The sequence below is a fragment of the Rhea americana genome, unplaced genomic scaffold (genome assembly GCF_003343005.1).
Source record: "Rhea americana isolate MKP2758 unplaced genomic scaffold, rheAme1 scaffold_107, whole genome shotgun sequence".
Lineage (NCBI taxonomy): Eukaryota > Metazoa > Chordata > Aves > Rheiformes > Rheidae > Rhea > Rhea americana.
Genome location: NW_028185117.1, coordinates 985,999 through 1,003,192, shown reverse-complemented (window position 1 = coordinate 1,003,192; position 17,194 = coordinate 985,999). Strand labels below are relative to the sequence as shown.

Sequence of the window (17,194 nt, the reverse complement as noted above, 5' to 3'; positions counted from 1 at the left end):
TTTCCAGGTGGCAGCTAAACAAGGAGCGGCAGGAAGCGTGAACAAGCTGYGCTTGCGAAGGCTTCCTCGTCCCAAGAAGAAAACTCATCTCCTGATTTCCCAGGAGTTGCTGCAAAATCCCCGAGGCCTTGGAAAAAGCCGCAGGAAAAAGGGAGCTTGATGTGAAAGCCTTAAAGCCATAGGAGATGCCCCAAAAAGTGGTCTATCATCTTCCTCAGTACTCAGGACTCTCTGAAGTTACCCCCCMCAAAATCAGTTTTTCACTCCAGAATTTGAGCACGAAGGTGTCACTTCTCGACTGTTTTTTTCCGAAACATTAGCATTTTTTGCTTAGCTCAAAGTCTGTAAGAAAGAGATCTGCAGCAAGAACAGCTCTCGAAATAAATACGAAAGGATGTTTATTCATTTATTTGCTTATTTGGGGAGCCGTTGCTCCTGCCTTCCTACGGATTATTTCCCAAAGCCGGTTGGGAGACACACACACAAAAAAACATCCCGAGACACTTCCGCCGACAGCTCTAATAAAGTTATTTATTAGTTGACAAGCGTCTTTCACGCGCTGGGATCGTTACGCCTCGCCCCCAACCATCATCCCCAGGCTTTCATGGCCGGCGAGAGGAGACGACGGTGGGAGCAATCGCGGGGGAAGCGAGTCCGCGGGGCGCTGCAAACATTTTGCACCCAAAAAGCCCCGCTGCAAGCTCCTCAAATCCCCGTGGGTTTCTGCTTTGGCGGAGGGGGAGCTTCCCTTTTAGACCTTCCCCTCACCGCTTTTCTTTCGCAACTAGAGTTCRCATCGCTTCTCGCGCAAGGGCTCGGAGGGAACCGGAGGCAGCACCCARGGTGCCACGTCGCCCTGGAGGCCACCGCGACCTGGGGGCAGATCGAACGTCTTTTATTGAAGCACACGCTTGCTACCTCGTATAGGGAATTAAAACTCCTGAAAGCTTTATATGGTGCTAAAAAACAAACAACAGCAAGAATACAAAGCGTAGCGGCAACACAAAATGGAGAGGAAACAAGGAGGGGAAAAAGAGAATAAAAAGGAGCAACGTTGACCCCCCCCCGCCCCCATCTTGTACCTGATGTGTAGCAAACTGTACAGTATATACATCTTCTTCACGTAGCATCCTCAGCGAAGAGCAAACTAAAAGGGACTTCATAACACAGAGAGGGCAAAAAAAAATATACACCCTGTATTGTATTTGCCATCGAGCAAGCAACATGTTTATACACTAGTCTCTATAACTTAACGCTGTGTAACAGCATCTTTTCAATTTACAAAACAAAATATCTATCAAGAAATAATCTAATCATATTGCTCTTCAATACACTTCTGTAGACAAGTAAGACTTGAAGTAAACTTCGGTAGACTGCAGCTTTTGCGAGCCCGTAGACGGCTACAAAACTTCTCCATTCAAGTAGGTCCTTGGAAGTATTACCATGTGCTGCCATAGTTCAGTATATAAAGGTGCTATATATATATATATATATATACGTATATATATATATCCCAAGTACAGACAACGTGCGGTGGGAAGGCTTGGCGTTGTTGCTGCTGAAGCATAAGAAACCAGTTAACCTCATGTACAGTAGATCCATTTCCATGTTCCATGCACGTTACACTTCTACTTTATGAAAATGAGGACACAAACAGGAAGAAAAGGAAAGTTTGAGTCAAGCACGGCTTTATAAACGACGTGGTGGAGGCCGGTGTCCTTCAGGTATAGAAATCATTGAATTTTCCCCCTTTTTTTTTTTTAGTTAAAATAAATCTCAGGGCTAGTGTACAAAGTGCAGGGCTGACCACTGGAGGAAGTGACTTTAAAAGCGAGTTACAAGGGCACCATCCCGTTCACCAGCTGCACCTTCAGCTCTTGGAGGCTGCTCATTATCTTCTTCTGGTGACCAACAAGTGTCACTCCGAGGCGCCTCAAGTCCCTGTGTGGAGAAAGCACACGTTGTTTCTACGGACCAACTGGGGCCGACCTCGCTACTACCAACTCCCACGTGCTGCAAACCACCACTAATACCTCGCTCCTGCTTTCCAACGGAGGCAAGGGTACTTATCCCCGGTTTTAGTGGCTGTGGCCATCTCAGAGAGATGAAGGGATTAGACCGAGATCAAGTAGGCCAAGGAGAAAAGCCAGGCCAAACATCAAGGATGCCAGTCCCTGGGTTTTTACTACACATGAAAGACCCTGCTCCAGGAAAAAACCTGCATAAGAAAACATGCGTTGCAGTTTCCTCCTCTCCTAAGACAGACCGATATTTTATCTTGGAAATGGGCAGCATGAGGTAAGGTAAATCCATGCTTCCTTCCTCTTCGGGTAAGGTAAAGCCAAAGAGAAACCAGAAGCGTGTAAGTCACGTAGAAGACTCCCCACCGAAAGCCAAGGGGACTTGAGCTCCTAAAACACTTGAAGTTTTTTTGGAAAMCACACTGGCTCCTGGAGCCTCAGCGTTCCCGGACTCCACAGCATCTCCCTCAGGAGCCATCTGAGGTGTTGGGCAAACCTGGCCTACAGCACTCAGCACAGTTACATGCTGGAGACCGTAGATGACTGCACGCAACGACCGCCCAAATACTTCTGTGCAACACACGGGAGCTACACATTGAGGTGTGTCGCTCTCAGCAGCTTTACTCTCTGGACAGAGACTCCTGTGTGAATATAACAAATGAGCTACATCAAAAAAACTACATAGTTACTTTTAAAAACATTGCTTCTATTTCCTTATCATCCCTTTTTCCATGATGCATCTCTCCGATGCAGGCAGGAAATTGCAACATACTGGGCCCAGAGCAACGGAGGTCCATAACACACATCGGCCCACTCCTCACCYGGCAGAACAGGCTGCAGCATCTGCAGAGGTTTCTAACTCCTGAGGGGGATGAGCTTTCATTTCTGCCTCCGCTGAACTGCGAAACTAATTTGGCAAGCAATCTTAGTAACGAAGGAAAATGTAGTAATGCTATTGTTACGTACAGTTTATTATTTCATGTACACAGAAATGTTGGAAGCTCACACCAGAAGATCAAGAAAGCCCACAGCACAGGACGAGATTTTTAAAAGAGCCAACATTCATTTTCCCCTGCTGAGTGCTGCTCAGTTGGTGCTTTTTGAAAGTGCAGCTCTTTTTTTCAGGTATCTAAAGKGTAAGCTGAGCTCTTTTGAAAATCCATCACCAAATGTTTCACATACGTATGGTTTTGCTGATATTCTCCTTTTCCTCTTGCTTCCTCTTGCATGTTAGGCAGAACAATCAGCCTAAAACTATTAGCAAAGTACATACATGTTCGGGTTTTGTACGCAACTCCATCAATCTAGGAAAGAAAAATTCCCTGAAGCACTAGGGTGGCAGTGGGTTGATCAAAAACGTAGAGCACCACTCCAGATTTTCTGGATACTCGCTGCAGAGCTCTTCTTCTCTTAAGAGTATCTACCAMAACTCAATATCCTTGAGTGCCTCATTGATTTGTAAGGAAAGCAAGAGAGAGAAGAAAAACACATTTCTGGTTTCAATCCATTAGGTGCTCACCAGGGGATCTAGTCTATTTTTCTGAAGCTTGAATTCTCTTGAATATGGAGCCACTGGGCAAAAGCCAGGGGATTCCTCAAGGATGGGAAAAAGTGCTGCATGGTCTTTCGTCTCCACAAAGACGGACTGAAAGCCTAATCCAGGACACAGCTCCCAAGCCAGATGCTCCCCTGGTGTAAAACCAGTAGAGCTCCACTGAGGTCTGTGGGACCATGTTGATTTATGCCAGCTCAGTGCTCCCATGAGCATAAACAGCAGCACCAGTCCCGCAGGAGGAAACGTACTGTATTTTATATACAATACATTTTATTCAAAGGCCACCTTATATATTGCAAAGGCAGTGACAAAACTTTCCCCAAAGTACCTGAAGAAGGTAGGACTTTAATTCCCATTTTCAGACATGACTTCCACCATGTGGCATGCTCCCACACAGCCAAGTCCCTTCTCCAGCCAGGACTTCATGTTGCCGAAGAACTCAATCTAAAGCAGTGATGGCAAAAGCCAATTTAAATGCCTTTTCCCAAAACTGGGGGCACAAAACAGCCAGTTTTTACACAAAATCAAGCTTCTGTACCAAAGGGTTACAAAGCTACWGAACATAAAAAGCTCCAGCATAGCTTAGCTCATCTAACCACCACCAGCTGGTGGTTTCCCTGGGGTCAGCTCAGCAGGAGGGAGCTACAGGGCTTTGTGAGGGGCTGGATGGATGCTAGGAAATGTGCCGTTCCCCCCCAAGRCAAGGCGCATCTGAGACCCTGCGAAGAAGCAAGCAACCGGCACTGGCAATCTGGAGCCGAGAGACCCTATTCCAGATGTTCAGTTTGTGTGCRCTATACTGGCAGCAGCGTGGGCGCTCCTGGAGGGCATGGAGGAGACACATGTGCGTGCACATCTCCCTGCGTTCAAATCCCACAGCGACAAGACTTTTAGTCCCCTTTTAGGGAGAGATCTCCCCTTTTTACACTTCTTTTGTCTGCGGTTGAAAATGGCAATAAGCAGGAATTCAAAACACATGCTAACGCAGTATTAGGGAGCTGACCTAAGCTGACCAAAAAGCTAAGGAAATAAAGGCGCAATCGGTGTCGGCTCATTCCGGAGAGCCCACGTACAGCTGCAAGCACACTGCTCCAACGCCACAGCCTGTCAGGAAATTTCTGAAGGACAAGAGTATCCCCACAACTGCAATCTCCTCCATTGGCAAGGGTTGAATTCAGGGTCTTCACGTTGTAAGAAATATATTTAAAACATTTTATTTACAAACAGAACTACTAATACACCATGGACCAGTTTGTCGAACACAGTGTAGACTAGGACTGGATTGCCACATAAAATACAAGCCCCTCACCACCCATTTCGTCATGCAAAAGAGCCGGGTTCCTGAAAGATCGCCGTGGCCAACAGCCGTCAGCCTGCCCACAGATACTTTGTATTTCATTTCCCATCCAGGCCAGATTTCACCATTCTTCATCATGTGACTCTACAACTGACCATACAGATGGGGGCCACTCACGGATTAAGTTAGTCATCAGTTCAAGTGAGGAGGAGGAAGAAGAACCTCAAAGACCTTCAGAAGACACTACAGAAAGGAATCCACTTGCTAGGGACTTTTGCTTGAAATGAAGACCTTTATTTTTTAAGAGTTCATCTGCTCTTACTCATTATTCTCATCCTTTGTTATTATGACATGAGAATTGGGTCATTGAGAAGCATATGCAGCATCGTAGTCCCAGCACTGAGATTTCAGGCTAAGAATAAGCATCTAGAGCAGGTGAACTCTTAAATGTTCTTCATCCAGGTAGAGCTTTTAATAAATAATTCTTTTTATTTTATAAGAAAAAAAGTACAATGCAAGGCAACACAGCACAGATTATTACAAATATTCAGAGCTCTCTTCATCTAATAACAAACAACAGAGTGTCCTGAGATTCAGTGAGTACAGATCTTTCAAAAGATATAGTACGTAGTCCACATTTTGTTAGTAATTGGTCCAGTCAAGGGTCAGACTGAAACTCAAGTCATTGTTCTATCTATTCTTGAGTACTGTCCTGGTAAAGTTATTCTTGCAGGGTATTGAAAGAGCTCCAGACACACTCAAAGTCACTAGGTGGTCCACAAGTTTAAAGAGCAGGTCTGGTCCACCGGAAAGGTTTCCTTCAAGTCTGATATCCAGTTGGAAAGAGGGGGTGGAGGGTGAGGCTCCACTTTTCACAAGGTGATTCGTCCCTTTGCAAGAATTAGAGCTAAATGTAGAAATCACTCTTTGTTTGAATACATACATTTTCAGGACTTTTTGCTTAAGCAGGCAGAGCTCAGGACTTGGGGCGATATTCACTGTGTTTAGGTTTTATATCTTCGATTTTCAGAAATTTGTCACTAGCGCTATTCTTTTCCAGAATATAAGCATCAAGCCATCAGTTTKAAAGAAGCAGGGTGGTAACTGGGATTTTGGGTTGTGTGCATAGCGGGACACATCAGGACTTCCAACCCACTGAGCTTCTCACCCAAGACAGGCCCGATTTTCAAAAGSTGCTGAACATCTACCATCTCCACCAGGTCCCATAAAGAGGCCACAACCTGGGCACCAACAGACACTTGTAACATCAGAATATCATGGCCATCCTCTTTCATTCCTCTAATCATTTTTTTTCAGTAGACTGTAGGAATTCTTTACTTTCATCACATTTTTTTTCCTGCTTTTATCCAGTTTTTCTAATTTTTTCTGTTTAATTTCCACATCCATCCCCTAGGTAGTTTGAATTTAGGGAATATTGTTTTGGATGGCATTTGAAGGCAACCTCTTAAATTGTAAGGAATGTTTTACTGATGTCATTTGGGGAAAGCAAGCTACTTTCCAAATGTTCAGATCTTCTTTTTACCTGATCCCCCCAAGTCCCAGCTCTGGAATATATTGAACAGTTGCCTATATTAAAAATGACAAGGAACATTTAACCTGAATTCTCATTTGCAGGGTACAAAATGCTTTTGTTCTTCCTTTTCATGCGGAGAAAAATAAAAACCTCTACAAAAACAAAACCCCCAAATATATTAACCTTTAAAGAACTTCACATGTTCCAAGGTTATTTCTTCCCCTGAGTCTCTCTGGAGAACCTGGGAGGACCTAAGATGAGCCCCCCCACAAGTCAGATAAGCATTTGTTGATTTTAAGGGCAACCTGCTAGTTTACACCAGCCTGAGCCTACGGTCCAAGTCCTAAAAACTCTAGGATACCCTTCCTCTTAAGCCTCTGAAGTTTATGGTGGTTCATCTGATTTTAAGAGCTGAGTCTTTTGTGCTTTTTAATGTGTCTGAGAGGTATCACAGAGGCCCTGTTTTTGTATTTTTGGCTGGCTTTTTAATGAATCTTCCCCAATTTTCCCCAAAGCAGACCTGAGCAGGGCCAAGGCCTCTGGCTGACCCACAAACACAGTGCAGACATCCGAGGCAGAGCTGTTGGAGAAGCATGATGCCTTGCATGAGCATCTCTGCCTAAGGCACTCTGGATCCTCTAGATTTTATTTGCCGACATGTATTACTACCCAGCTGGAGCCAGCTCAGAARAACGGACATAGCTACCTCAAAAATCAGCAGAGCTTTGCTAAATTTCCCAGGTGGAAAGGGTGGATGAGCCCAGCTGGAGATAGTCCCAGGGTTTGCTCATAGCCCTGGGAAGATGAGCAAAGCCAYGCTGAACACTACATATACTATAATACATACACAATGTATTGGGACCCTGAGGAGAGGGTCAGAGCATCTCTGGCAGCTATAATCTGATTTAAAGACTTCTAAAACAACTTGCCTCTCTGGCTAGAACTGCACAGATAATGGATTTCTTGGTTCACAGCCAACCTGAAAAATGGTTTTCAAATAGTTTTTGGTTGGCTTGAAATGATTTTTGGAGGGATGTTCTTGAAATTTCTGGACTGCTGGAGGGTAAATATATAGAAGTATTTAAAATCTGACATGGAATTAAGCAGATCATTTCATAATCTCGCTTTAAGGATTTTAATTTAAAAAATCTGAGTAAGTGAAGTTTCATTTTAGGAATGTATGTTCTTTGACCTTTCTTTTGTTCTGATATAAGCCAGCCAGTGAAATGTCACATGGATTCAGAGAATATTTTAGTCCCAAAGCCTCCGTCCTTTTTTCTTAAAAAAAAAAAAAAAAAAAAAAAAAAAAAAAAACGTGGGTGTATTTCTTAAATGCTTTTCGAGAAGCCCTGCTGTGGGTAACCACTTTCAGCAACCAGAAACTGAGGAACTGCTCTAGATGAAGGAAGGGTTTCTTCCAAAAAAGGACTCTTTTTCCAAAGTTCTCCATGAGGCAAGGAAGAAAAGAGGAGGAGGAAACATGAGAGAGACGGGGAAGAACTCAAACAATAAAAAGTAAGAAAAGAATAAAAAGAGGGAGAAGGCAAAGCCAGAAGAGGGTAAAAAGAGGGTAAAAAGACAAAGAGGYAGCAGGAGGAAGCAGGGAACGGATTAAAAGAAAGATTGTGGCTGAAAACAGAAGCAAAGAGGGGACAAATTCAAATGCAACGAGAACAAGTGAAGAAAGCAGKGGCTCTGAGATGAGTAATGTGGCTAATGAGTTGAGAGCTGGCCTGTTGAGATTTTACACCAAAAACCAGTATGGCTATTTGGCATGGTTGTAATAGATCCTTCTATTGCAAATTACATACATGCAACCTAAGGAATCCTTAATAGCGTCATTTTATGAAGCCCTGCATTTTGTGTGATTTTGAAGAAATGCAGCTGAGCCTCCCGAGGGAGAGGTTAGGGAGCTCTCGTTTTGGCYGCACACTAGGAAGAGAGACGCTAGGACAGTGGGTAGAGCTGCGTGACCAATTGGTGACTAATTTATTGGTGAATGCAAAAAATAGAAGTGAAAAACGCTTAATAATTTGGGGTTGAACTCAAAGTTTTTTCTGGTCCAGACCAAAGCATTTCCCCTTTGATATGAGCATTTCTTTTAGAGCTCTTAAAATATTCACAGAAAATTCTTTCTTTCCTTAATCCTCTGCTCTGCATCTGTAGGCACGCTGGCCATCTGGTTGCACTGGCCTGCTTGTGATCGGAGGACCTCTTCCAAGGCAGCCCCAAGCACAGAGCCTAATCCTTCCCACTCTGCCTCAACGCTYGCGCTAACCCGAGCTCGAGCTAACCCAGCTGGAAATGCAGACTCCATGCTAAGCTCAAATAAGCGGCAGGAAGAAAGTATGGACGTGACTACCCAAATGACATGGGCGATTAAAGGGAGAGCATAACAAACCAGCAGCCCCAAGGCGTTTTTACCAAGTCATGCAGTGCTGTCGCCCCGACCGCCAGCACATGCGTGTGAAAATGTGGAGGGCACAACGGGTGCTGCGAGCCCGGCCCTGCTGCCAGGGCTGCCACCGTCAGAGCTGCTGGCCCGACGCCTTCAGCAGAAGAGCTGGCTCCCTGGTAGGACTTGAGCCTTGCCTGCAATACTCTGGCTAACGAATAACTGATCAAAGCTGGGTCCGATCCTGCTGATGCGAAAGGCACCTCACGCTTGCCTTAAGCCTGCACTAAATTTGAAGGAAGAGCCTAGGCCAGGGAGCTGTGGTTTTGCTGATGCCCTTGCGCAGGCGTCAGCTGTGTCTAGGTTTATTTCCAAGGGTCAGACTAGCATTGAATCCCGTTACCTTCCACTGGGCTGAGTGTCCACTCAGCCTTGGGTAAATCTGGGYGATCTCTGAAACCAGCTAGTGTAAAGCCAGTGCAGCTCAGAGGGGTCTCTAGAAAACACGTATTAACYAGTATTTTTTTTTTTAATTTTGTCAAGACCTCACATAATCAACTACTCTTATGTAGCAGGACAGCTTGTCAATTATTCAAACCCAAGCATTAATTTCTTTGMGCAAAGGAGCCAAGGTGCTGGCTGTCAATGCAGTGACGGTAAGCTCTGGTCTTGCCTGCACTTGTTATCGTCAATACGGATGCTAAAAGAGCATGCTTCCCTGGAAACTGCTGACTGCAAACGAGTAATGCTTTCCTTTCTGGAGCCGCCTCCCTGCTTATTTTCAAATGTTTTGTCTCTCCCCACTCCCAATTCCCATAAATGAGGTGAAAACGATCTGGAAACTACTCACTCTAAGGTCACCTGAGCCACAGCGTCCATCGAACTGTATCCGTTCTCCATGAAGATCTCCGTGTATCGTCCCATTTTGATAGCTTCCAGCCACTCAGCCACTGACCTGTAGGCACCGCTCCCCACTGGACTGTGTTCTACTAACAAATTTGATACTCTAGGAATAAAAGCAAAAACAACAGAGAAGCAAACAAAATCAGTATCAAGAGATACTCAACACAACTTGGTCATTTACATTTTTATGTGATGGAGATGGCTCTTTTTCTGCATTCTCCAGTGATTACTGCAGCCCAAATCCTCCCACCCGGCTCATGGCGAGTGGTAATTACTGCACCTCATCAGTAGTTGTTGCTTAACCCTGCAAATACAGCTCAACCAAAATGAGGTGGAAGGAACTAGCCCCTTGATAAGTCCCACAAGGGATTTTCCAAAGTTTTCAGTTTTACCGTTACTTTCAGATAGGCCAATGTAAAAGCTTTCAAAACCTCTGTTTCATGAGCAAAACATAAATGATTACGGAGGATGAGTTGGCAAGACTTTGCAAAATCTCTAACATTCCTCTTCACCTGTACTTTTGTCCACTTTCTCTGGTCCACAACATGAGCAAAAAGAGGTGGCCTCAGCAGCAGTCAGGGTTAGCGTCCTTCACTGTCACCTCTTGTACACGAGGCGACTCTCTTTCCACACCGCTTCCCCCAATCCCTCCTACTTCAAGGACCTCAGCTTTGCTTCTATTTGCTCCATTTTCCTCCTGCCTTAAAGCTAATAATTAACTTCAGACAGCCCAGAGCCTGGAAGCCAAAACTCAAATTACATTTCGCAGCAGCGACTGTCAACGGCGGGCTGCTGCTAACACTTCGGGGCCGGCTCCTGCCAAGTCAGGCTGGGTTTCCTGATGTGGCCAGCAACGAGCAAGTCCTGCAGAGAGCAGCAGCGCTCCAAGCCAAACACCAGGCTGGAAGCGAGCTTCACGGTTTAGCCCAAGAACGGAAGGGAAACTCCTGCTCCATACCCTGGTTCAAACCCCACCACGGCAACTGCTGACCCGTTCAATAATGCCACCCACGGAAGAAATAGTTCAGGCATATAGTAACCCTTCACCGCAGCACAAATACTAATATAATACATGCTGCAAAGGACCCCTGTTGTATACAGGTCCACCGCTCTTCTAGTGATGTGCTGGGAGCACAGGGGCTTGCCCAAGGTTGGCCAGGTGGACAGGGAAAGACACTGGCTTTGGCCCCTGCTTCGTGCCCTAGGACACAAAGCTAACCTTAGCCTTGCACCAAGATTATTACTGGAAAACATGTTTGTTGGATCAGCCTCCAACTGTGAGAATTAGACTTAAAAGATTTGCAGCTGGAAGGAGAGCCAGGATATTATTTTAGCACTTCAGGAATCGTCGTGTATTTTATGATCACATTAGTATTATTTGTTTATTTAATAGTGATGCTGAAGGGTCCAATAAAAYGTGAATACTTGCAGTACCAAGAGCATAATGGCTTCCCATAACATTTTATACACATGAGGAATTCAAAACTCCTAAGTAATCATAATGAGAAGTGGATTTTCATCACTAATGTCATGAGGTACCTACTGATATGCACCCGCTGTAATGTAGAGAGTGATTTCCTCCCTTATTTGCATTAACGAGAATTTCCATAAAGAATACATTACATATATAAAAGAAAGTCCTTTACAGCTGTTGTATGTTGAAATAATGCTTCATTTGGAAACACTGTGTTCTGGGTATGGCATTCTATGATTAAAGAAACAGTCACAAAAACCTGGCTGTTCAGGTGCTCCATCCCCATCCAAAATACCCAGCGCAACATGGAAGAGGAGCAGTTTGGAACTGGGTAGACCTGTACATGCAATAAAATATCAACAAAGTGCTCAGCAACTCAAGGAAATGGTTTTCTGCCTATTTTCATCTTTTCTAGAATAATCGTTTGGTAGAGCAGTACATCAACCACAATGTAGCATGCCTTCAAAATGACTGTTCTGAACTGAAAATAAAAGAGAAACATCACATATTTTCTGCTATCATAAACCTTTTCCTGCAGGTTTGCTGGGACTGACATTACAACTAATTGCTAATAAGATTCATTCTTCAATTGCTTCTTCAGATGGTTAATGATGCATACGAAATAGCCCAAGGAATCAGATCTATTTTGTATTTAAAAATGAAATGTACAGGGGTTTTATGTCTCTTCTCTGCCAGTGCATTAGACACCATGCACAGGGACATGATACTCGACCCCAGCTGGAAGGTAGAGCTTCTTCCTTTGCGCATGGGATTCTTTGAGATAGCTCACCTCCAGCTTCAAGTGCAACCAGAGGCACTTGAGGATCGCAGAGAAAAGCTGTGGCTCCGCTCCTGGGAAAGGAGGAAGCTGGCATGGGACGTGCGGTCTGGCAGCAACAGGGGAGATGGACTACATGCCGCTACGCAAGGCTCACTCGAGAAGTGGGGATGTGACGGGTCTGGCCGGACCTGGTAAATCTGCTTTGGTCCACGTGGCCTGCGTAACCTTGTCTTAACAACTGTACCTCGTTCTTGTTAAAGTGCTGTCAGTATAACGATTTGTGTCTTTTTTTTTCCTCCTCTGAGAATAAACCTTTCTGAAGTGCCAGAGCCTCACCCAGCGTTAATTAGTGGAATACCACTGACATCAGTGAAGCAGCAGTGATTTATACACATCGCTCCTTCATGACGCTGTGAGGAATCAAGTGATTAGTGACACACTCGTCTCAGCAGTGCATGTTTACACCATGGAGAAAAAAACCTCTCCAAAACTCTGCTATGGTGCAAAGAACAGTACTACAACTCACTGAAAAATATGAATCCTTATTTTTCCCCAAGTGCAGTTTTATTCCTTGACCATGTTTACCTTACTCATAGCTGTGTAGCTCTTGAGATTCATGTTTAATTGCACACCGGCTGCTCTGTTCACTTAATGTGGTTTAGGAAATCATTTGGGTACAATTCTTTGGGAACCACACAGATCCTCTCGTATTTATGAAGACTGCCAGAGCTGGAGGTGACGGCTAACAGGACTGGGCATAGTTGTGGAGGGATGTGCTTGGACTTCTGTGAGCTTTGCACATCCAAAGTTTCCCCAAGAGGCTCTGCTATTCGTATAAGCAGGGTAAAGTGAACAGGGAGGCAATCTGAGCAGYGTTCACTGTATACTTCATAGGCTCAGTCGTGCTCTCTCTAACCCTGGGGTAAGAGCAGAGACAGCTTTATCACAGACCTATAAATACCTCTCCAACTCCAGTTTCTGAAAGACAAGCCACAATCATTTTCCTTGTGGCAGCAGCACTGCATTTATAAAATAACTGGATTGCTCACCTGTCTGCCAATTTAAACACAAAGAGTTGATTTGGGAAAACTCCCCTGGACATAATGAAGCTTGAGGAACATCCACACAAGGATCTGAGCCGATCAAATAGTAAGTGGTAATTCTACACCAGGGACGGGTATTCAGACAAGAATCTCACTTTTGAGAAATGTCTCTAGCCTGAATTTGTACCTGCTYGACGCATTAACCAATGTCTTCAAGCTGCTTGGGTTACGGATGAGCTTGTCCAACATGCTGACAATTTCGTCAAACTTGGGCCTGCTGTTGCGGTCTTTCTGCCAGCAGTCGAGCATCAGCTGGTAGAGAGCAGCAGGGCAGTCCATGGGACTTGGCAGGCGATAGCCTTCCTCCACGGCTTTAATCACCTACGGGAGACAAAACACAAGGCTGCTGGGTTGTGTTTCTTCCTCTCACCTTTTTTTCCCCAAATGTAAAGTGATGTAATTGGGGAACTTACAGGCCAGCAATAAGCTTACAAACAACTCTCTCCCCTCTGCACACAAGAAACAAACCCAGCAAACCCCCTTATCTTTCACATATGGGATGAATAATTATGGATGGGTTGAATAATTAATTTCCAGTCACTGAAAAAACGCACATAGCGAGCCAAGGTATGGTGTAACGGGTGGGCCAGGTCTCAGGCTGCGCAGGTTCAAGGCTCAGCTGAGGTTTGCAGGTTACACCAGGTAACCTCCTAAGCCCRCTGCAGTCTGCAAACAGCAGCCTATGGGGCTTCCCAGCAGTGCCTTGGAGTACAGCAATTTTGTTTATTCAGTTGTTGGCCTCTTTTTAAATGAAAAGGCATGTGCTAGACCACAAATTTGTATTACAGTAATAAAAGTCTGACTGTATCTCAGAAGAGACTTTGAATGCTAATTGATGGATGGATTCAAGGCTGAGGCAGAGTAACCATCTCATATATCATTCAATACTGTCTGGGTCTAGTTGTGTCTTAGTGTGTCCACATTTCTGCCAACAATTTAAAATGTCAGCACAAGAGTATGCAAATTAAAAACAGGGGAGGGTTGTTGCACTGATTTCAAACACCAACTATCGATGCCTCTACAGCTAAAACAACTGGTACGCACATGTGCTGCTTGTGTTTTTGAAGCAGAAATGAATAAACAAGAGCAGAAATAAATAAAGCCACTTGCTTTCCCCATTTTTTGACAGATTTACGAGRGAGCTCAGAGCCTAAGAGTTCCCATTTTAAACTTTTAATACTTTTCAGGAGAACACAGCTCTCATTTCAGGCCAGGAGGACACGTGCGCATGCCAAGAGCCTCAGAAATCCTCCACACCCTCCGCTCCACGACTCACTGACCCAAAGGAGCTGCAAGCAGTTCTTGTTGATGGTGAATGCCATGCGGGAAACCACAGCATTTCACTGTTTTGACTCCAAAGATGGCCTCAGATGCCATTCATTCTAGGCACTGTCTCACTTCTGCTTTGAAAACACCCTGTTTTCAAGAAGGCTCTGCGGTTAGCCTGCTAAGTTGTTTTCTTGACCCAGAGCTCTTTAACTCCTTGACGGGCAGTACTGTAAGAGCCACCTCAGGCTGACACTGTCTTTCAGAAGGCTCCAAAATTCAGGACCCTCATATCTGATTTTCAAATCATCCTTCACTGCACGGACTTTTTTTTGCCAAGTTGGTAGTCCTAGGAAGGAGCAGAGCTGACTGAGCAGGAGCAGCAGGAATTTCCTACGTCCTAAGGGCATATGTGGTAGAGGAGACACTGTGTGACACTTTGCTGTCTCCTCAAAGAGTACCGAGCACATCTGAAGATCTGAGACCAACAGTGCTTCAAGGGAGATGCATCTAAAGCCAGGAGGTGCCAGCAGGAATATCCTCGCAGATTTTGCCTCTCAGTGGAGCAGTTGCACCATTTTCTACCCAGCCTCTGCAAGATTGCAAAGTAGTCTTTTCTACAACATAGCTTATGCTCACATCCTGAAAAAGCAGGCCCACCATACCATGCTCCCTTCACATCATGCTTCAGCTGATCCCTAAGCCCAAATTTGCAGCTGCCATATAAAAAACGTCAGTGTAGCACAGCTACGAGAACATTATCTATCTGCCATGTCCACATATGTATTTTTAACAATAAGGGATCATCCTCCAGCTTCAGCAGAAAGAAAATAGCAGCAAGATGCGTACCAGACCATCTGGCACCAGCTCAGATTATCTGAACTACATCTGCAATGGAGTTATGTATGTTTTATATTCCTGGCAGTAACATCCCAATCAATAGCGTTAACTCAATTTACAGGATGTCGTTCGTTCTGGCGATACAATGTAAATGCTATCAACATACTGCAAGGAGCTGGGATGCTGAAATACACTCCTGTATCTCAAGGTGCCTTGGGGGTCTGGCTGTAATGGAAGTAAAAGAATGAAACAGCAACGATCACTGGTGGCAACCGCAATAGCTAGAAAATAAGAAAACGGCACATTTACTTTTTCTGATCATTGGAGCACGCTGCTTTGGAAGATCTGAGGAGCAAAATGTTGCAGCTAGTAGGAGACAGTTTCTCTCTTGCCCTTTTCTGGACAAGCACTCTTCACTTATGGGATTGGGGTGACTGAATGTGGGATGTCTGCCAGAGGATGAGCTGAGACAGTCTCTTCCAGTAAGCCCAAGTAACACTTTTAAACCGCAGTTCTCATAAAACCACCACTCTGAAGACTGAAACGCGACCATTATGACAATTTAACTTACCAACCTGTGTAACAGAGGCCACAAAATTCCACTCAACAATTCCTACATCAGAGCCTTATCGTGTGCTTCAGCCAAAGGATATTTTTAGAAAGCCATCTAGGAACCACGGTGCCTTTTCAGTTTGGTTTGCAGTCTTTGGAGCTGTAACGGTGCCTGCCCTGCTGCGCTGTACCTCCTCTAAGACTGGCATGAGCAATCTGCCCAAATCACGAGGAGCACAGCTTTGCCCACCACCGACTATACCTGCGAGCGCTGTGCTTTAACTGCAAGCCGCACAACCGAAACTGGTGGGCGATGGAGCCTGACGTTCCCGTGAGCAGAGCRCCACGGCTCTCCACACAAACCCCGGCATGAAATCTAACACTGCTCGTTTTTCTGCCAAAACGAGGAGGCAATGGAAGAAGAAGAAGGGGCCCCGAGGATATGAAGGAGGAAGGCATAAATTACATGAGAAATATTTCTGTGCCACAAGGCTTAAGTTTCCTAGGCTACTATCGCCCAGGCAGTTGCCAGCTCTGGATATGACATGCAGAGAGATGATCCAAGCAAAGTCTGATCAGCAACTGCTGCTCATAAAAGATCTCACCATTCTCTGCTTTCTGCTCCTAAAGAAACCAGTCCTTCAGCCACTTCTCCTCAGATAAGCGTGAAACGCACCCATCGCCCCACAGAATAGAGTTTGGGTTTTTTTGGAGCTGATGTGCAAGGTGGAGATGTTTAAAGCCTTACTATCCAGACAAGGACTTCTCWGGCCACCGAGTGTTAGCTCACTGGCACCAGCCCGAACCTTAGTCTGACATTTACTGAACAATATTTGTGTTATGCTCTCACATCAGCGTTAAAAATAGCTACAGAGCTCCGTGTGACCGGAAAAGCGTGGCTCTAAACTGCTGTGTTCTCCRCATGGGGCAGAAAGTCTCTGTCCAGGATCGAGATAAGCCCCTGCTTAGAYGTACGCTGCTTTACTGAGCTCCTTGCAAAGGTGACAGCAGGGAGCACTAACACAGACTCAAAGGTCTCTGCAGCGGACACRGCAAAGCACGGGAGCAGAAAAAGGAGTAAAACTGCTCTCGAGGCTGGCAACGCAAGGACGCCTGAAAGCCGGATCCCAGCGCTGCCAGGTTGGACCGCAACCACTAGACCGCATCACCCAGCTGGGAAACAAGCCCCCACCACGACTCTCGCAGTTTCTGCTTTCCAGGACAGCAGGGGTTCGTACATGCACTTGAAACGCTGCCAGTTATCAGCAACTATCCCCTGGCAGACCTTTGCCAGCAGACACAAGAGGGACAGGCTCCAGCTCTGACCGCGTTAGCGCAGCTCCAGCCGTCTGCCGGGGGAAGCGGGCTTGCCTCCGTGCACACACGTTTCCCTCTGCGCAAAGCTTGCTCTGGGCTGCTGCAAAAGAGAGCATCGACAGGAGCACTGGTCTTCTCTGGCTCGAGSAAAGCCAT

General features: G+C 45.4%; 1 protein-coding gene across 9 annotated transcripts in view; it reads right to left on the bottom strand.

Annotated features, from left to right (window-relative positions):
• Window positions 1-504: 504 nt before the first annotated feature.
• EPHA5 (EPH receptor A5) overlaps window positions 505-17,194 on the bottom strand; it is a 151,732-nt gene continuing 135,042 nt past the window's right edge. For 5 of the 9 annotated variants that reach the window (XM_085310181.1, XM_085310217.1, XM_085310189.1 and 2 more), the window contains 3 exons: window positions 13,191-13,384; window positions 9,653-9,808; window positions 505-1,941 (listed from right to left, as the gene is read on the bottom strand). In XM_085310181.1, the coding sequence (XP_085166307.1) occupies window positions 1,836-1,941; window positions 9,653-9,808; window positions 13,191-13,384 (456 nt within the window). In that variant the 3' untranslated portion in view covers window positions 505-1,835. Of the gene's footprint in view, window positions 1,942-4,337; window positions 5,781-9,648; window positions 9,809-13,190; window positions 13,385-17,194 lie in introns of those variants that run through there. The other 4 variants (XM_085310198.1, XM_085310207.1, XM_085310251.1 and 1 more) reach the window with 3 other exon arrangements.